Consider the following 22,463-nt stretch of genomic DNA (forward strand, 5'->3'; position numbering starts at 1 on the left):
TACCCTACTGGCCATTAGAATTGCTATGGCCGAGAGATTCTAGGCGCTTCAGTCTGGAACCGCGTGAGCGCTACGGTCGCAGGTTCGAATCCTGCCTCGGGCATGGATGTGTGTGATGTCCTTAGGTTAGTTAGGTTTAAGTAGTTCTAAGTTCTAGGGACTGATGACCACAGATGTTAAGTCCCATAGTGCATAGAGCCATTCGAATTGCTACACCAAGAAGAAATGCAGATGATAAACGGGTATTCATTGGACAAATATGTTATACTAGAACTGACATGTGATTACATTTTCACGCCAGTTGGGTGCATAGATCCTGAGAAATCAGTACCCAGAACAAACCCTCTGGTCGTAATAACGGCCTTAATACGCCTGGGAATTGAGTCAAAAAGAGCTTGAATGGCGTATACAGGTACAGCTGCCCATGCAGCTTCAACACGATACCACAGTTCATCAAGAGTAGTGACTGGCCTATTGTGACGAGCCAGTTGCTCGACCACCATTGACCAGACGTTTTCAATTGGTGAGAGATCTGGAGAATGTGCTGGCCAGGGCAGCAGTCTAACATTTTCTGTATCCACAAAGGCCCGTACTGAACCTGCAACATGCGGTCGTGAATTATCCTGCTGAAATGTTGGGTTTCGCAGGGATCGAATGAAGGGTAGAGCCACGGGTCGTAACACACCTGAAATGTAACGTCCACTGTTCAAAGTGCCGTCAATGCGAACAAGAGGTGATCGAGACGTGTAACCAATGGCACCCCATACCATCACGCCGGGTAATACGGCAGTATGACGATGACGAATACACGCTTCCAATGTGCGTTCACCGCGATGTCCATGTTGCTGCAAACGTCGTCGAACTGTTCGTGCACAAGGTTGTTGTCTTGCAAACGTCCCCATGTGTTGACCCAGGGATCGAGACGTGGCTGCACGATCCGTTACAGTCATGCGAATAAGATGCCTGTCATCTCGACTGCTAGTGATACGAGGCCGTTGGGATCCAGCACGGCGTTCGGTATTACCCTCCTGAACCCACCAATTCCATATTCTGCTCACTGTCATTGGATCTCGACCAACACGAGCATAAATGTCGCGATACGATAAACCGCAATCGCGATAGGCCACAATCCGACCTTTATCAAAGTCGGAAACGTGATGGTACGCATTTTTCCACCTTACACGAGGCATCAGGACAACGCTTCACCAGACAGCGCCGGTCACCCTGCTGTGTGTGTATGAGAAATCGGTTGGAAACTTTCCTCATGTCAGCACGTGATAGGTGTAGCCACCGGCGCCAACCTTGTGTGAATGCTCTGAGAAGCTAATTATTTGCATATCACAGCATCTCCTTCCTGTCGGTTAAATTTCGCGTCTATAGCACGTCATCTTCGTGGAGTAGCAATTTTAATGGGCAGTAGTGTAAATACCGAAAAATGCCGGTTTTTCTGAACTAAAATACCGATATCGGCTTCAACCGGTCGGTTTTTCACATCCCTAGGCGATTCTCTCATTGCGGCTGCAGACTGTCTCTGCGATATTCGTTGTAGATAATACGTTACAACTGAGCGTACAGCGAAACGAGCGTCAGCAACACAATAGAAATCTAGGAGGGCGAGGGGAGCGATCGATCGGTGGACGCGCTTGGGGTCCGCCGACAAGCCAGCTAGCAGAAGCGTCCCCGCGCCGTAGCGGCCGCGTCCGCTGGCGGCGTCGGCGGCCGCGCTGTGATTGGAATACCTGCGGGCCGGCGCCGCCTGTGACGTGCCACCCACCTGAGGGAGGCGCGCCCAGCTTCTGCCTGACCTCTAGCGAGGCCACCCGGCGCGAGTAGGCAGTCAGACTGCACTCGCCTTGCGTCACCACGGCCGCCGAGTATCTTCAGGAGCTCAATAAGGCGCCGCGTGGGAGCTTCTGCTCGGCTCGGCTTCGGGAAGAGAGCAATATTAATCTCCCTCCAAAGGCACGACCACTCGATACTTGTTGACCATCAAACGACCACGAATATCAGTACCTATGTAATTGTCATGACAATTGACTCCTGCCTTGAACTTCCACCGTCGCAGGGTGGACGTCAACTCCCACGGCCACACCTGCAACGTGCATTCATTGGAATGACATCATTGTAGGATGTTGTTGTTGTGGTCTTCAGTCCAGAGACTGGTTTGATGCAGCTCTCAATGCTACTCTATCCTGTGCAAACTTCTTCATCTCCCAGTACCTACTGCAACGTGCATTCTTCTGAATCTGTGTAGCGTATTCATCTCTTGGTCTCCCTCTACCCTCTACCCTCCGCGCTGCCCTCCAGTACTAAATTGGTGATCCCTTGATGCCTCAGTATATGTCTTACCAATCGATCCCTTCTTCTAGTCAAGTTGTGCCACAAATTTCTCTTCTCCCTAGTTCTATTCAGTACCTCCTCATTAGTTATGTGATTTACCCAGCTAAACTTCACCATACTTCTGTAGCACGCCATTTCGAAAGCTTCTATTCTCTTCTTGTCCAAACTATCTATCGTCCATGTTTCACTTCCATACATGGCTACACTCCATACAAATACTTTCAAAAACGACTTCCTGACACTTAAATCTAAACTCGATGTTAACAAATTTCCCTTCTTCAGAAATGCTTTCTTTGCCATTGCCAGTCTACATTTTATATCCTCTCTGCTTCAACCATCCTGAGTTATCTTGCTCCCCAAATAGCAAAACTCCTTTACTACTTTAAGTGTCTCATTTCCTTATCTAATTACCTCAGCATCCCCTGACTTAATTCGACTACATTCCATTATCCTCGTTTTGCTTTTGTAGATGTTCATCTTATATCCTCCTTTCAAGACACTGTCCACTCCGTTCAGCTGCTCATCCAGGTCCTTTGCTGTCTCTGACAGAATTACAATGTCATCGGCGAACCTCAAAGTTTTTATTTCTTCTCCATGGATTTTAATTCCTACTCCGAATTTTTCTTTTGGTTCCTTTACTACGTGCTCAATATACAGATTGAATAACATCGGGGGGAGGCTACAACCCTGTCTCACTCCCTTCCCAACCATTACTTCCCTTTCGTGCCCCTCGACTCTTATAACTGTCATCTGGTTTCTGTACAGATTGTAAATAGCTTTTCGCTCCCTGTATTTTATCCCTGCCACCTTCAGAATTTGAAAGAGAGTATTCCCGTCAACATTGTGAAAAGCTTTCTGTAAGTCTACAAATGCTAGAAACGTAGGTTTGCGTTTCCTTAGTCTGTTTCCTAAGATAAGTCGTAGGGTCATTATTTCCTCGCGTGTTCCAACATTTCTACGGAATCCAAACTGATCTTCCCCGAGGTCTGCTTCTACCAGTTTTTCCATTCGTCTGTAAAGAATTCGTGTTACTACTTTGCAGCCGTGACTTATTAAACTAATAGAACGTATTTACCCTTACACCATGACGCTGTTCCTGAACCTACCCCAAAAATGTCGACCGTCGTTACCTGCTAGTGTCACCGACGGCCCCTCAATATCAACCCTTCCAAAATCCAAGCTATAGTAATAAGACGAACAGCTAGAGATGGGAAAAGTGGTTCTTTTCACGGAACTCTTCACTGTAAGATAGGTCTTCTTAGGTGAGCTAGTTTATTAAACTAGTTCACATGAATTACATACTCATTTTTAATGTTAAAGTACCTTTAAGTAAGAGCACTTAGGAAATTCTTAAACTAATAAATTAGACAGAAAAATTTTATAGTTTTATTACCTGAATAAACTGGATGACTGTTGGAAACAAACCAGAGTGTATATTTCCACCACCTTTTCTCATGCTTTTTTTTGTCAGACTGGGCTGAGTGTCTTCAATTTTAACCCAGGACTTTACTTGGGAACCTGGGCAGTGGAGAGCACTGAAGATTAAATTATTCTCATGGTCACCAAGAGCGTTTATCTGCTTCTTAGGTCTTTTTCTTGTCTGATACGGTGTGGAAAAAGGAAAAATTCGTTCTTATCTAATAGTTCGTAAAAATTAATTCTTAAGGTGCGAAAGAAATATTTAGATAAAGATATTGGAGACTGAAATGAACTAAGTGAGCTAGCGGAACGATTTTGGTCTTGCGATCCGACGCAGTTCGCATAATTCGGAACTGAACTGGAGCCTGAACTGAACTAAGGGAACTAACGCAAGGGTTACGGTCTTCCGATCGGACGCAGTTCACACAATTCACTGTTATGATTTCAGAACTGCCGACGCTTAGGTCCTTGGAGTGGGGTGTCCACAGTATCAATAAACGGGAAGTTTGTTCAAAAATGATTCAAATGGCTCTGAGCACTATGGGACTTAACATCTGAGATCATCAGTCCCCTAGAATTTAGGACCACTTAAATCTAACAAACGTACGGACATCACACACATCCATGCCAGAGGCAGGTTTCGAACCTGCGGCCGTAGCAGTCCCGCGGTTCCGGACTGAAACGCTTAGCACCGCTCGGGTACCGCGGCCGGCGGAAATTTGTTCGTGTGCCTTCCAACTTCCATTACGTACGGGGAGAGAGGAATAAAACAACTATATTTCACTAAAAGAAAGATCCTCACAAAAAGCCCACAGTAGACTAAAACTACTAACTGGCCGAACTTGGAGATTATACCCCTCCATTATTCAAAAATGGTTCAAATGGCTCTCAGCACTATGGAACTTAACATTTGAGGTCATCAGCCCCCTAAAACTTAGAACTACTTAAACCTAACTAACCTAAGGACATAACACACATCCATGCCCGAGGCAGGTTTCGAACCTGCGGCCGTAGCAGTCGCGCGGTTCCGGACTGAAGCGCATAGAACCGCTCGGGCACCACGGCCGGCGGAAATTCGTTCGCGCGCCTTCCAACTTCCATTAGGTACGGGAAGAGAGGAGTAAAACAACTATATTTCACTAAAAGAAAGATCCTCACAAAAAGCCCACAGTAGACTAAAACTACTAACTGGCCGAACTTGGAGATTATACCCCTCCATTATTCAAAAATGGTTCAAATGGCTCTGAGCACTATGGGACTTAACATTTGAGGTCATCAGCCGCTAGAACTTAGAACTACTTAAACCTAACTAACCTAAGGACATGACACACATCCATGCCCGAGGCAGGATTCGAACCTGCGACCCCCACATCGAACACTTCCGCATCTCCTACACCAGCCACAAACTAGATTCCAATAACTCATTGTCTCCCCTCCGATCACCATACCTGATAAGCTGCCGCGGCTTCACATACACGTCCCTTCACTCCTACATCTATACACGCTCCATAGCCTACCTCATCCCAACTTGAACCAACAACCTCTTCCAGACAAAGAGGTCCGCGCCCATATGTATCCCTTTCCTCTTATAGCTGCTATCCTCCCAAAACAACACACTACTCCTCTTCCACTGTCTGTTCCACAGTCTCCGTTCCCACTACCCGTCTCACCTCCCACCTATCATCTCCGTCGTTTCCCAACTTAACAGCTCCTATCTAGCTCCTATCTAGCTCCTATCTCTTTATCCACACCCTTCCGACAATACTTTTCACCCTGTGCAGGACCTTCAGATTTTAAGTGATAGGGCAGTGCTTCGGTGTATTTTATCGGAAAAATTTCACCTTTCTCCGATGTGTTTTCAAAATGCATTTTCTTATTTTTAGCTGTCAGTCTTTGGTTTTTAATTTAAAATAGAAAAACAGCCCCAAATTTTTCTCTCATTATGTGTATTTCTTAATTCATTTCGCTGAAGACCGTAATATCGTACCCCTGACAGGCTCCCCCCCCCCCCCCCCTCCCTGCCCACATGGAATGAATGGGATGAAATAACAATAAAAGTTAAAAAGCACGATCCTCATCACTTCACCAGGATTTTTATTCAAGATCACGGTCGATGTTTCCGCTATCTAGCAAGATGTCTTTGCACATTAAACTCTGGAATTATACAAGGCGGTCAGAAACAGCCTCAAGCTTGTATGGGTGCTACAATGGAGGTTGTGCTCCGTTTTCGAGTTATTTAGCACTGAAATTAGCCAATCAGGTGATGAGCTCGAAAATTCAAGCACTTGCACTTTCTGAAATGCGATAATGAACACACAACTGTGGGTCTGTGAGTTACCACTTCTTCAAATGCTCATTACCAGTTAAAAAGTGGTTTTTAGCAAGTTTGGAGAGACTGTCTTTGGCAGGCTGCTTGAATTTTCGGCTGCGACTACCTAAATGGCTAACTTAGGTGCTAAATAACTCAGAAACTGCGCAACGTATTGAATTTTTTTCCTAACATTTTTTTCTCAGCACAACCTACCCTACAACGAACTTACAAGCTTTTCAGACTATTTCTGATCATCCTGTATATGGGAGCTTCAGACGTATGAAGTACTTGAACCAACAAGCCGGCCGCGGTGGCCGAGCGGTTCTAGGCGCTTCAGTCCGGAACCGCGTGACTGCTATGGTCGCAGGTTCGAATCCTGTCTCGGGCATGGATGTGTGTGATGTCCTTAGGTTAGTTAGGTTTAAGTAGTTCAAAGTTCTAGGCGACTGATGACCTCAGATGGTCAGTCCCATAGTGCTCAGAGCCATTTGAACCATTTGAACCAACAGCGAAAACAGGAATTATGCCTTTAAGGTGTTCGTATAAGGAGGAGTCAAATGAAAACGACACAGTTGGAAAAAGGTAAGTAAACTGTTTAATATTTCAAATGTAATCGCCTAACTGTTAATACATTTATCCCACTGTGAGACAAGATGGCAAATGCCTTCAAGAAAAAATGCTTGCAGCTGCTTACGGAACCATGATTGTACCGAGGCGCCCAGAAGCAAATTAGCGATCACGAACGTTTTTCTTTAATGCTCCGAATACATGTAAGTCGCATGGGGAGGGGGAGGGGGGGGGGTTCCACTGGGGACCGAACCGCACAATGACCCTAGATTCGGTGTAGGGCGGCGGTGGGGTGAGTGGACTGCTGTAGCCTGTTGTGAACCACTGAGGGCTACTGCAGGGACGACGCCTCTCCGTCGTTTCTAGGTCCCCAGTTCCATACAATACAATCCTGATGATCGTGGCACAGGTATGGACTCGCTGTTTCAATGAGACTTCGATTGCAGTCTTCCAATACTCGTCGTGTCTAACCCTCCGAGTCTTCATGTGCGCTTTTAAGGAGACTCGGGTGAATACTATTAGCTATGTTGAGGGCGTGGTCATAAGCAGCGACCTCTGTCGCCATATGTAGCGCAGCATGGCGATGTTCGGCGAGTGACGGAGATTCCTAACGAGCGAAAGGTCCACTTGCGAGTAATTCGGAGTTACTAATTCGGCTGGCATGGGAGCGGAACAGTGGCAGTGTTGTGTGGAGTCGGCGTAAACACCGTCGACGATGTGTAAGGGCTTCCCAGCGAGACTTGTGCAGGGATGGGCCCTTCCACATGTTACCAAGATTGTTTCGACTACGCTGCAGAAGTTTCGCGAGTGCCCTTAGACATCCTCCACAAACACCCAATCACTCTCCGTACGATCGCCGATATTTTTGGTGCTCTGAAGAAAGACATTCGCGCCCGTCGACTTTCCTTCCGACGTGGAGGTGCACGCATGGATACAATCACGGTTCCACAGCCAATCTCAGACATTTTTCCACGAAAATATTGTCCGCCTTGTCTCACAGCGGGATGCATTGACAATTATGGCGATTATTTTTGAAATAATAAACAGTTTACTATTTTTTTCCATCGGTCTCGTTTTCATTTTACTGCCTCTCATAAATCACATCAGCTACTGTTAAGAATCTACTCAAGTTTATAATACCTGTTGCGTTCACTGAACATCATCCGTCGACAGGACCGCCAGCAATCTGTAGCGAAATACATGAGAACCTGCAGAGGGCTGACTCTTTGTTTAGGGATTAACTGCTGATTCTAAACATCAGTAACTGTAACGTGTTGCGCATTAATTGGCAGAATGAACGATTACAGCATGATTACAACATTGCAGAACACCCACTGGAATTAGTCTAATGCATTATATATCTGGGAGTATTGAACAAGCACATAAAACTAATCGCAGATGGCAGGGAGATTCATTGGAAGAATCCTCTTTAAGTGCAGCCCACCGACAAAGGAGGTTGTATATAAAACCCTCGTTTGACTAATATTTCAATATTTCCCGTCAGTTTGGGAGCTGTACCAGATAAGCCTGATAAAGAAAATAGAAAAGATACAAAGAAGAGCACCGCGTTCCGTTACAGATTCATTAGGTAAGCACGAAAGCGTCACGGGAAACCTCATCCAACCCGGGTGTCAGACGCTAGAACAGAGACGCTGTGCATCGTGGTGTGGTGCGATCACCGAGCGTATGCTTCTAGAAGAGTCAATCAGCACATTGCTTCCTCCTACACTATGTTATCAAAAGTATCCGGACACCTGCCTGAAAGTTACTTAAAAGTTCGTGGCGCTCTCCATTGGAAATGCTGGAATTCAGTATGGTGTTGGCCCACTGTTGCCTTTAGTGACAGCTTCCACTCTCACAGGCATACATTCTGACAGGAGCTGGAAGGTTTCTTGGGGAATGGCAGCCCATTCTTCACGGAGTGCTGCACTGAGGAGAGGTATCGAAGTAGGCATTCCAAAACATCCCAAAGGTGTTCTATAGGATTCGGGTCAGGACTCTGTACAGGCCAGTCCATTACAGAGATGTTACTGTCGTGCAACCACTCCGCCACAGGCCGTGCATTATGAACAGGTGCTCGATCGTGTTGAAAGATGCAATTGCCATCCCCGAATTGATCTTCAACAGTGGGAAGCAAGAAGGTGTAGGCCTGTGCTGTGATAGTGCCACGCAAAACAACAAGAGGTGCAAGCTCCCTCCATGAGAAACACGACCACACCATAACACCACCGCTGCCGAATTTTACTGCTGGCACTACTCACGTTGGCAGATGGTGTTCACTGGGCATTCGCCATACTCACACCATGCCATCGGATCGCCACATTGTGTACCACGATTCGTCACTCCACACAACGCTTTTCCACTGTTCAATCGTCCAATGTTTACGCTCCTTACATCAAGCGAGGAGTCGTTTGGCATTTACCGGCGTGATGTGTGTCTCATGAGCAGCCGCTCGACCATGAAATCCAAGTTTCCTCACCTCCCGTCTAACTGTCATAGTACTTGCAGTGTATCCTGATGCAGTTTGGAATTCCTATGTGATTGTCTGGATAGATGTCTGCCTATCACACATTACGGCCCTCTTCAAATGTCGTTGGTCTCTGTCAGTCAACAGAGGAGGTCGGCCTGTACGCTTTTGTGCTGTACGTGTCCCTTCACGTTTCCACTTTACTATAGCATCGGAAACAGTGGACCTATGGATGTTTAGGAGTGTGGAAATCTCGCGTACAGGCGTATGACACAAGTGACACCCAGCCACCTGACCACATTCGAAATCCGTGAGTTCCTCGGAGCGCCCCATTCTGCTCCCTCACGATGTCGAATGTCTAATGAGGTCGCTGATATGGAGTACCTGGCAGTAGGTGGCAGCACAGAGCACCTAATATGAAAAACGTATGCTTTTGGGGGTGTCCGGTTACTTTTGATTACATAGTGTATGTATATCTCGCGTGAGGTAGAATTAGAGAGATTCCAACACACCCGGAGGCTTACTGACAATCTTTCTTCTCGTGGATCTTTCGCGACCGGAACAGGAAATGCGTAAGGCATAATGGTACACAAAACAACCTCGGCAACACGCCATAACGTGGCTTGCGGACTGTAGCCGTAGATGTAATGTAGCTGCTTTGGTAGATAACAAAGCAGTTTCAGTAGCATGTGGCTGAAACTTTTACATGTGCCAAAGCACGCAACATGTTCCCAGACTTTTCTCACCTGATGTTTGGTAAGCGCAACCAGTAGTCAAAATAAAAGCGTTTCTTAACAGCTACCGAGGTAGTGATTTAGTTGTTGTTACTTATACTGGTAGTCGGCGCGAAAAACTAAGCTCGTACTTAGAGTATTAATTCAAGGGCAAGTAATCGATTCCCATCACGTGGGGACTCTCAGTCCCCGACGTCGTGTAAACGATGGAATTTCTACGTGCCACAGTTTCAAGGAGCATCGTAAGGATCTCGTTGCCGACGCCACAATAAACATCGGTGGGAAACAAGTGAGGGTGTCAGGGATTGCTGTCAAATACCGCGTATTTTAACTGTGGCTAGATGACTAACAGTGCAGGAACTCATTCGCCAGCTAGATGCAGCAAAACGCAGTGTACTGTCTTACAACAGTAAACAAGACCTTGTCATGGCGAACAGAACCCGCTCGTCGCACGCTACAGACTTTAACATTGGCTTTTAGACAGTCGAAGAAAGGAAAAAGGCTGCCTTCGATGATGAACAGTGGCTTACGCCAACGGCAGCGTACGAGAGTTTCACTTTTAAACCTGTGGGGGATGTTTGCATGGTATGAAACGGAAAGCCTGATACATCTGCCGCCCTCTCTCACAGGCGATTGATCTACGAACTTAATTTCCTATGAAATGCACTCCTCTTTCGCCTAGAATAACACGCAGACGACCTGTAGCTCTCGGCAAGACAACGCACCATACCGCAACTCCTGAAATGTGTCGTAATGATTCGAAGTATACCACGGACATGAGGACGCTGGTGTGATCCCAATTCACTTCTACTTACAGAGCGTATCTGAGATGGATATACGCTCACCTCAGCTCCGAAAAATCTCCACAAGTTGTGGAGTGGTCGTAATCAGTATGGTTCCCCAATCCTTTCGGTATTTCGTGCAGTGCATGCCACGATGCTATGCCACCTTCGTCAAGCCTGACAGGAACTACATGCTAGGAGATACGTGTGTAAAATTCAGTTTTACGCAAGTATATATCGCAGCAAAATCTCGTTCACCATTTGGTCTTACGGCAATGTCGAAGAATTATCGTCGATGAAGCACATCATTTCTAAGGAGAATACTCTGAAATAAATTATCAATGGCTGAATCCCTGGATAAATCGAACATACACTTCGACATTTCGTATCACGGTAGTTTTAGCAGTTGATAGTGTCTTCAGGCAAAATATACTTCAAATTTCCCTTGCTAATGAGAATTACAGGGCGAGTCAGGAGGCAAACTACATGCTTTGAGGAGTGATAGAGATTCTGAATAAAAAACTTAAAAAACTTTATATGGACATACGTATGCCCTATGCCGAACGGTTTCCGTGATAAAACACATTTAATGTACATCGCCATTTATTTTCTGTACTGTTCAAACACTATCATTGTTTACGATGAGCCGTATCAGGGTATAAGAAGGTGAGATGAAAAATTTGATGCAAGACACTTGTGGTCTATCAAGTCGGCAATTATTTCAAATTGGCCCAAAAAAATTTCTCAGCTACAGCGCATGCACATGGCTCCACATTTTCAATATTCTCGCTCTCTATTCGCCCAAACTAACATTCCACGAGAAAAAATGAATAGTGCTTTTTTGTAGAAATTTAATGTTCTTTAATTTTGTACTGCTACACCTTGACACTGGAGGGTGCCGTTTTCGAGTTGTTAAAAAAAAAAAAAACGTACAAAAGTGATATTAAATGCTTTCTATCTCGGAAATCATTTGAAGTTTTTTGTTCATAATCACTAATACTATCACCCCTCAAAGGATATATCTTTGTACCTGTCTCATCCTGTATGTTCCCTGACGACAGTGTTCAATAAATATTTTAACCTTCGTCAGTGCATTTACACATTAACATTTCCACTGAAATATATCAATAAATTTCTAATGTTCACTTAGTAGATTTTACAAGCTAATAATTACAATTTTTGTATATTATTTGACTTGACTTCTGAAGCTGCTCTATTAAATAACTGTGAAGGTACTGCATACTGTGCATAGATTGTTTCTTTCTGCTATTCGCCGCCTTCCTCTTTGTACTTCATAAATTACTAGATGTTAATATGCAAAATTTTATACAGCTGTCCAACGTATTTTCAGTCATCGAGTGTGTGGAAAGCATCAGACTTCTTAAGCTAGAGGACTCCGGAATACATCTCTTAACATTGAAACTTCGTATCAGAATACAACCTTGTGTAGATTTTCACGGAATGTGTTCTGACCGACTGAACTATCCAGGCACGACTCACAAGCCGTCTTCCAAGCATCGTTATTCGTCTTAGGATAACTCAGTAGGTTAGAGTATAGCTCACGAAATGTAACGTCTCGAGTTTGAGTTCCGATAAGCCACAGCGTTTTAATCTAAAATTAGTCCCGCTAGCAGACGATTAATATGACTGCATTAATTACACGGTTTGTTAAAGAAAAGACAGAGAGCATCTTTGATATTTCTGGGCATTTTTTTTTATATTTAAACTTGCCTGAAATAAAACAAATTAGCTTTTAATTTTTGAGAATTCTTTACATATTTCTCGTTGAAGATGTATAACAAATGTATCTGGAAATTCTTAATGCTCATTGGTTCAGAGATAACTAACCAAGAGCGTTTCTGAAATAATCAGAAGGTGATTCGTGAAAATCAAACAAAATATTTATTTTTAAATGACAAATTGCCTGTATATAAATATTTATACAGAAATTTAGGATAACACTGGGTAACCGACTCCCTTTTCAACATCTTGTTAATTTTTTCGTTTTGTAACTTTACTTATTAAATAATGTTTTACCAGAGACTACTAAATGGATCAACAGGTTGTTTCAGTCCGCACTCCCATACAATATCTTAATAATGACATAGACTACCAATTGTTCACAATGTGTTCAAAAAATGAGTAAAGCTTTTATGCCCACTTATCTTAAAAGAAATGTCATACGTTACATCCATCAACTGCAGATGTTGTTTATGTGTTACGAAAAGCGTAAAGAAAAGATATTTTCTATTGCGACAATCAAGTGTATCACTCTTTTTGTAAGACGCATAGTCGTTTAGATAGCATAGACATCGAGATAAATGCATCGAACCTGTTTCAACATCCCTTCGATCGTTGCCGACACCGCTTTTATGGGAGACCCAAATGGGACAAGATGCTGTAAAGGATGTAATAAAGTTGCTCTTAAAAAGATTAAAAACCATTCTCTCACAACGAAATTTATTCTTAACGATGCAGAAAACTGCACTGTCGGAGGTCAGAAACGGGATTTCCAAACGAGGCTGTAGGTACACAGGTCTAGGCGGAAATGATTTTTCAAAAACAAAACTGTTGCGTGAGCGTTTTTTTTTTTAATTTACTTTACTTGTTCCATGAAAAGATCCTGGCTGCAGATCGTTTACTGTAGTGGTAATAAACGGCAAGTCAATAAACCCATTACACACATGCAAGTTCTGTATCTGGAGAGATTTGGAATTACGAAAGTATTAAGAACAGAAGACGTCGCTAATAGTGTTTTGTTTCTTCATGCATAATTCTGTTTTCCTGTAACTGATCTCAAATCACGCTCTTCTATGTTACATGTCATTCTTGAAACTGAATATACAGTTATTTTACTGAGTCATGAACTTAAATAAAATTGTAACTTGAACAATAAGAGCATTTAATGGCATCTGCACCGGAACGTGTACGATGTTGAAACTTTCTGGCAGATTGAAACTCTGTCTTTACTGGTACATACACGTCCCTCGTTATCTTACTGAGGATCACATCACACTTTTATCGCTACTGGGAAAAAGCATCACCAAGCAGACAGTATGGGGCGTCAAGAAGCCCATAAAGATGAAGTAATCTCTTGTGAACATTATTGCTATGTTACCAGGTCCATAGTTATTTGTTATTTGGTGAAGATGCATGAGACACGTAGCGACACACTTTTCTGTAGCAATGAATGACGTAGGAATCAGTAAGAATACATTGTGTTATTTCAGGAAAGTAACTGTTGAGAATCAGAGTCCTAAACATCAGAATTACGTCGACTGCCTCAAGGACAACATGACTACCGGCATTTCACTGCAGCCCTATGCAGAACTGGAAAGATATGATAAACTTGCTCAGGAAAAGACATGTCATTCGTTTCGTTATAAAAAAACTTAAAAAATCGCTCTTTCTACTTGTTGCGTCGTAGGTTTCAGATTTAAAAATGCATAATGTATCCAAGGCAAATCTGATATCATATTGTTGCTGACCTTTGTTCTCTACTTTTTCACTTAAGTCAAACAGGTATTGCTCACTGTACGCACCTGTTAGTACATTTTTCTTTTGTGAGGAAATGTTACTGATTCAGCGACAACCACGAAGTAACTCAAAGATCCTCACTAAGAAAACAGACAACCTTAAATATAGAGAACCTTAGATATAGAGACCATTAACAGCGGGGCGGAAGCTCAGTTGGGCTGATATGGAGCGAGAATTCTTCCAAGGACTTTAGAATGAACTATACAAACATTTGCCTCAAGCCATTAAGGGAAATCAGAGATTACATAAGTCTGGATGACTATACGTCACGAATAGCAGGACATCATCACCCTCAGTACAAAAAGTGCAGTAAATCCCAAATGAAATAATGAAATGTGTTTCTTCCATGTGAGTGGCACTAGATTTTCTGTTTTTTTTTTTGTACAATAGTTTGTTACTTATTTGATACTACAATAATGTCTGAAATAATAATAAAAAGAAACTTCTCATTCATGGGAGAATGGTTTACATGAGACAAAGAATGTACATTGCAGATACTTCTAGGAATGTAATTCTGTCATAAGTTCTGATATAACTGGAAGGCTTTAAGAAACCGTCTCTTTGAACATTACCGGCTGACACATTTTGGAATACGTTATGATTTTCCTGGATATTGTATTTTCTTTCAAGAATACTTTGGGCATTCTCTGTTACATTTTCATTTTCAGATGTGTGGAGCTAAAGAACTTACACTGTTTATTTACGTTTCTATATGCGACTGCTGTACTGCGTCTTAGTGAGAAGAACATATTCGTTTAGCAGTTATATGAATTGAGGAATAAATTACAATAGAAAACAATAACTATCGGCTGTAGTATATTCACACTCACTGCTATTTGTATCAGCCATGAAGTTAAGTGCCTTTTTTTGGTGTGACATAATGTCGTCGGGTAATGAGTGAATGGGCTGCGTAATAACACTTTCCCTCGTAATCTGTAAGCAGTAACGTTCAGCGTTATCTCCCACTTACTAGCACATTTGGATTTAACGGCCTGCTTCGTGAAATGCTGTAAGATTCACCAAATGAAAAACAAAAAACCATTCGTCACGAGAACCTCTGAATCACTCAGAGGGAGAGAGAAAGAGAAAGAAGAGAGTTCAAATTTCGATGTGTGAACTGCGATCCAATGCAGCCAAGTTAATTGTTTGCCCTTCTAGCTTACGGACAGAAGCCTTGGTTCAAAACAGCATACATTCCTCGTATAACGAAAACACTTGTTTCAGGCGCTGAATAAAACTTTTGTGGCAGTACACGCTTTCACGTTCACAACGAGCGCTCATGGCAAACAGTTATTGGTACTAGCATCGTTTTCCTCCGTTATTCTAAAATTTACCGGGCGCTAGTTTCCGATTTGCGGAGCCATGCCTTTTTACGAGAGGGACGTAGTTTCTTCTCCCGATGCTTATGTAATATCTCAAATTGTCTTTCATAGTGTCATAAAGGATCACTGAATGACGTCTGCCTCCAACAGCTAACAAGGTAAGACTGAAAAAGCACAATACGCAGTGTCACGAAAAGTGTCTGACGACAGCAGTGTGCTGCAAAAACAGACAGTATGAGATTCTAAAATTCGTACCGTAATCACATAACCTAAATGAACTTTTGCTGAAAAAAGAACATTTAAATGCCGCTGCGACACAGCATGACATGACAAATAGTGAAAGACTGCTGATGACGAAGGCGAGCGCCAAAAACACGCATTGCCAGTTTATTGCCAGATTAAAATGGGCTAGACTTCCGAATAAAGCACTGAAATCCTTATGGAATAAAAGGCAGTTCATTGAATCCACAAGTTGTACTGCGGCCATTCACTTTAAAGCATACAGGTAGATGTAGAAACGTCATATTTATATAAAAAGGTCATTCTCAAACTAATTTTGTCTTCTGCTGATGTATCACGTACCCAATTAGGCAGTTCCGTAGTCCACACACCATAATGACACTACAGCTTGCTTGTGTGCCAGTTGGATCAGCGGTGCACACTTGCAGCGCCAAAAGGCAGTCGAAGATTTCGAATAGATGCTGACCAAATAGACTGGATTCCACATATGCCTATTAACCACTCAAATAGCACCCCACCAGTACCACAGGCAGAGTTAAATAAACTTTTTCGAGGTTAAAAAATAGTATTAAGCAACACTAAATGTGGATATCCAAGAATGCATGTAACGATAAGTCGTGCTGTCACGAATTAACCTAAATTCATTTATTTTTCCAGACAAATTTAGAGTCTTCTCTCACATCTAACCTGATTTGTTTACTGTGGACAAAATGGTTCAAATGGCTCTGAGCACTATGGGACTTAACATCTATGGTCATCAGTCCCCTAGAACTTAGAACTACTTAAACCTAACTAACCTAAGGACAGCACACAACACCCAGCCATCACGAGGCAGAGAAAATCCCTGACCCCGCCGGGAATCGAACCCGGGAACCCGGGCGTGGGAAGCGAGAACGCTACCGCACGACCACGAGATGCGGGCTACTGTGGACATTGCAAGGTGGATGTTACATGAGTTACACGTTATTGTAGTAATAGACTTAGGTACTGCGTTAGGTAGAGGTAAAGATATCAAGCTATTGCAATACTTCACTACATATAACGCAATGAAAGACTTCTGGTGATGGTAACAAGCTGCTTAAACTTACGATGTTGGGTTATCTTGGGGAAATCGTCGTCAACAAGCCTGTTTCGGGCGGCGGTAGTAGCACTGCACGTATTTCACAGCAATGTTCACAGTAATAATATATTGCTGTGATCCTTTTCTGAAAAATGGCGGAATGTAACATAATTCAAAGCTACTGACGATGTCAATGTGTTTTCGAAACATATCATGCTGCATTGACGAAGTAATAATAACGTTGTCTGGCTTTCGTCCTGCTCCAAGCCTTTCGATTTGACGCCATGTCGGGTTGCTTATCACTTTCGCTGCTTATTATATTAGCTGGCTGCTCGTTTGGCTTCACTAGGCTGACTGGACTCCGTTCCAGAGATTTCTATCGCAGAAAAATCTTAAGTGGTGACAGATGGTGGAACCCCGAACTACTGCGTCGGCAGCCGTCAAAGCTAAGTAGTAGAAAAGGCTGCAGTAACTTGTGCGTATTTATTTTGCAGCTATCAAGATTCGTTCGCACGCTGGGGAAACGGGTAGTAACGTGAAAGTAGGAAAGTTTTCTTTCTCTCGTAGTTCACTGCTATTTCCATGATACTGATATATTTATAACGGAGGAAGGCAGCGTCTGTATCACTTGTTATATTTTTTTAGTATAGCTGGTTTCGAACTTCGATATAGGTCATCCTCTGCTCCATATATCTAATTACTGCGAAGTGTAGCAAGACTGTGTGTTTCTTAATCGCAGTTACTAACGGTAGCTATGCCAAGAAACATCACGTCTCCAGTGATCAAATGCGTGCCTTTTCAGGTGAGGGAAGTAAAAAAACAGTTGAAAAACTTAAGTTTAAAGTTATGAATGAGATTAATATTTTTGCCGAGTCTTCGCCATGTTGGCAAGATGTCCTTTCGCCGTGATTGAACGTATGGGTTTGAGAATGACTTGCATTAAACTTCGAAACCGGTTTTCCTAATGAGACGTAGAATTTAACCTGAGCAGTGTGTTTGCTCACTATAATTACAACCGGTGACTGTTTCCTGATACATAACATGCTCAATTATAATTTACGTTACTTGAATATTTTGTCATTGCTTGACAGTAGATGCTAACAATATTAAACAGGAAACTTTTTCTTGACATTTTGCAAAATATTATTTATTTGGTGATGTAACGGCTTTCGGCTTCTTAATCGTCTAGTGACAACTGAATGTCGCAACCACAGATAAAATGAAGCGACTTCACAGATATTACTCATGCAGATGCAGAAGAGACATAAATTTATGAAATGCAGAGTGATTACAAAGGAAAATGTATTTTTATGTCACGCACAAATCGTCACATTTAATTACAATTGAAAAATAAAGTTTTATTTCGATATCGAACCGGAAGGTTAGTAAAATTAGATACAGAGTATTAACAAATGAAAGTATTACATTTTTATATCTCGCAGAAACCTTTAAATTTAACCAAAAATGAGACACAGCTTTATTTCGAGATCGAAATAAAACTTCATTTCTCATTTCTCATTATTTCGAAATATAAATAAAACTTTATGTCTCAATTTTTGTTAAATTTAAGGGTTTCTTCTCGGTATAAAAACGCAATACTTTTATTTGTAAATATTCTGCATCTAATTTTACGAACTTTATGGTTCTGTGTAAATAATATATGTGTAAGTCGCACGTCATTTTATCTGTGGTCGCGAAAATCAGTTGTCACTTGGCGGTGGCCTAGGATGCTGAAAGCCATTCGTGACCAAATAAATAATACCGAATGTTCGGAAAATCCCGTTACAAACTTTTAGGACTTGTAGAGGGGAGTGAGCACATAGTATTTTAAATAGGAATCCACGTCCGGGGACATCACCCAACAACGCCACAAAAGCTATGGGCGCCTGTAAGTGTATGTATGTACAGAGTGATTCCATGACGATGTTACAGACTTCCAAGGATGATGGAGAAGGATAAATATATCAACTTGACGGAAGCGTCTTTGGTTCGGACAGTGGATACCTCTGACAGTGGAATACATGTACCGGTACTGTAGTTGCTAAGGTTGTAGGGTATGCAACTTCAGAGGTGGTAGAATGGACCAAAACAAGAAAAAATGTGCAGCCAGTATGGGCTCTAAAATGCATACCTGAGGAGCTATGAGCACTCGTTCATGTTCCCTAGTGTGAAAAACATCTCTGTTGAACAAGTACTGATAGCTCCTGATCACTGAAAATTTTTCTGGTTTGGTCCATACTGCCACCTCTGAAAGTTGCCTACCCTACAATCTTAGCAACTGTACCGCTACGGGGGTATTCCGTTCTCAGAGGTATCAGAGCGGTTTGCTGTTATAGCTTTCGACTCATTCATTTCCTGTACAGTGACTGTTCCGTTAAATCGATACATTTATCCTGCTCCATCATCCCTGAAAGTTTGTTACATCATCTCAAATGGTTCAAACGGCTCTGAGCACTATGGGACTTAACATCTGAGGTCATCAGTCCCTTAGAACTTAGAACTACTTAAACCTAACTAACCTAAGGACATCACACACATCCATGCCCGAGGCAGGATTCGAACCTGCGATCGTAGCGGTCGCGCGGTTCCAGACTGAAGCGCCTAGAACCGCTCGGCCACACCGACCGGCACATCATCTCAGAATCGCCCTGTATATACATAGATTTACAGGCGCTGGCGCCTATAACTTTGACACTCTGTAGCGTCGTAGGATGACGTTTCCGGACATGGGTTCCTATTCAAAATATTGTGCACTCACTCCCATCTACAAGTCCCAGAAGTCTGGAACGAGGATTTCCAAATACCCATATATTGCGGAACATCAGAAAATGTTTCTTGTTTAATATTGTGACTCACGTACAGGCTGATGCAGTGATTCGTTTTTGAAAAGTGGCAGCACGTAATGTAATTACAGACACCGCACCATTGCCGACGCATTTTCGTAATGCATCGTTTTGTTCTGGAGCAGTAATTTCTGCGTATTTGTCCTTGCAGCTACTAAAAAGGCTCACCGGCACGCCTGAGAAGGAGGAAGCAGTATGATACGTGAACACCGTGTTCTGTTACGTGCTTCAAAGTGACATGCAAAACGCACACATTTTTGTCGCCGTTATTACACTGTGACTATAGTGTCAATGAGTCACTGTTGGAATCGGCCAACTCGTACAATACCTAGGTGTAAGATTTTGTAGGGGTATGAAATGGAATGGTCGCATAGCCTCAGTCGTTGGTAAAGTGGGCAGCAGACTTCGGTTGCCTAGTAGAATACTAGGAAAGTCAGTCAGTCTACAAAGGAGATTGTTTACAAATCGCTCGTGCGCTAAAGTGTGTGGCACCCGTACGAAACAAGTGAAGGAACTGAACTGGAAGACCTTTGAAGATGCACACTACCCCGAGAAAGTCTATTACATCTACGTCTCCATCTACATACATACTCCGCAATCCACCATACGGTGCGTGGCGGAGGGTACCTCGTACCACAACTGGCATCTTCTCTCCCTGTTCCACTCCCAAACAGAACGAGGGAAAAATGAGTGGCTATATGTCTCTGTACGAGCCCTAATCTCTCTTATCTTATCTTTGTGGTCTTTCCGCGGTATATAAGTTGGCGGCAGTAAAATTGTACTGCAGTCAGCCTCAAATGCTGGTTCTCTAAATTTCCTCAGTAGCGATTCACGAAAAGAACGCCTCGTTTCCTCCAGAGACTCCCACCCGAGTTCCTGAAGCATTTCCGTAACACTCGCGTGATGATCAAACCTACCAGTAACAAATCAAGCAGCCCGCCTCTGAATTGCTACTACGTCCTCTCTCAATCCGACGTGATCGGGATCCCAAACGCTCGAGCAGTACTCAAGAATAGGTCGTAATAGTGTTTTATAAGCGGTCTCCTTTACAGATGAACCACATCTCCCCAAAATTCTACCAATGAACAAAGACGACTATCTGCCTTCCCCACAACTGTCATTACATGCTTGTCCCACTCCATATCGCTCTGCAATAAACGAAGTTTCCAGAGCCGGCTTTAAATCATTAAGAATATGCTACAACCTCCTACGTACGGCTCGCATAGGGATGATGAGGGTAAGATTTGGATAATTACTGCACGCACAGAAGCATTCAAACTATCATTGTTCCCGCTCTCCATACGTGAATGGAACGGGAAGACACCATGATAAGTGGTACAATGGGACGTACCCTCTGCCGAGCACTCCGCGGTGGTTTGCAGAGTTTAGACGTAGATGTAGAGGAACGTCATCCCGAGGTGCGGTAGGCAGGGCCCGGGCGCCGGGGCCGGAGTACTCACCAGAGAGGCCGCGAGCAGGAGCCCGAGGAGCGAGGCGGCGGCGGCAGCGTGGGGCATGGCGGGCAGCGCTCGGTGGATGGTGGGCAGAGCAGGTGGGCGACGTGTCTGCCGGGCGCGCGTCGCAGGCCGACTGAGCGCGGTCGCGGCTCGCACCCTCCGCCAGAGCGGCCGACTCCTGCCGCCGCTGCCGCCCCCCTAGCGCGGCCACTCCAGCACGCAGCTCGCGGCTCTGCCCAGTTGGGCACGCACGGCACGGGGCCCGCCCGGAACGCTAGCGCTCTCACGTAGCGTGTGTACCGCTAGCCGCTCTTGTCTTCACTCCGCCGGCTGGTGGCCATTGTCTCCGCTGTCCAGACACCGCTGCCGCGCCGGTTCCCGCGCTAGAACAACACTTTATAGCGTTTTTTCTGCCGCGGAATTTCGAGGTCGGTTGTGCGGGTGCATTCTCCGAAACGGGACGCCCTGTGGCGCTGTTTCGCTGGTGATGGGCCGTAGCGTCTCGACTACTGCTGCAGGTGTAACGGCGTCGCCCACCACTTTATTGCCGTAGGATAGTATTCCGCTGCCCTACATAACCCTCCACTTCTACTGTTCGCAGATACACTACTGGCCATTAAAATTGCTACACCAAGAAGAAATGCAGATGATAAACGGGTATTCATTGGACCCATATACTAGAACTGACATGTGATCACATTTTCACGCAATTTGGGTGCATAGATCCTGAGAAACCAGTACCCAGTACAACCACCTCTGGCCTTGATACGACTGGGCATTGAGTCAAACAGAGCTTGGATAGCATGTACAGGAACAGCCTCCCATGCAGCTTCAACACGATACCACAGTTCATCAAGAGTAGTGACTGGCGTATTGTGACGAGCCAGTAGCTCGGCCACCATTGACCAGACGTTTTCAGTTGGTGAGAGATCTGTAGAATGTGCTGGCCAGGGCAGCAGTCGAATATTTTCTGTATCCAGAAAGACCCGTGCAGGACCTGCAACATGAGGTCGTGCATTATCCTGCTGAAATGTAGGTTTTCGCAGTGATCGAATGGAGGGTAGAGCCACATCTGAAATGTAACGTCCACTGTTCAAAGTGCCGTCAATGCGAACAACAGGTGACTGAGACGTGTAACCAGTGGCACCCCATACCATCACGCTGGGTGATACGCCAGTATGGCGATGCCGAATACACGCTTTCAATGTGCGTTCACCGCGATGTCGCCAAAAAAAGGATGCGACCATCATGATGCTGTAAACAGAAGCTGGATTCGTCCGAAAAAATGACGTTTTGCCATTCGTGCACCCAGGTTCGTCGTTGAGTACACCATCGCAGGCGCTCCTGTCTGTGATGCAGCGTCAAGGGTAACCGCAGCCATGGT

General features: G+C 44.0%; 1 protein-coding gene across 1 annotated transcript in view; it reads right to left on the reverse strand.

The window, feature by feature from the left end:
- LOC126089645 (uncharacterized) overlaps positions 1–21,193 on the reverse strand; it is a 445,470-nt gene extending 424,277 nt beyond the window's left edge. Inside the window, exon 1 of the mRNA XM_049906926.1 lies at positions 21,083–21,193. Within this exon, the coding sequence (XP_049762883.1) occupies positions 21,083–21,139 (57 nt within the window). The 5' untranslated portion in view covers positions 21,140–21,193. The remainder of the gene's footprint in view (positions 1–21,082) is intronic.
- Positions 21,194–22,463: the final 1,270 nt, after the last annotated feature.

Source organism: Schistocerca cancellata, chromosome 1 (assembly GCF_023864275.1).
Source record: "Schistocerca cancellata isolate TAMUIC-IGC-003103 chromosome 1, iqSchCanc2.1, whole genome shotgun sequence".
In the NCBI taxonomy this organism is placed as follows: Eukaryota; Metazoa; Arthropoda; class Insecta; order Orthoptera; family Acrididae; genus Schistocerca; species Schistocerca cancellata.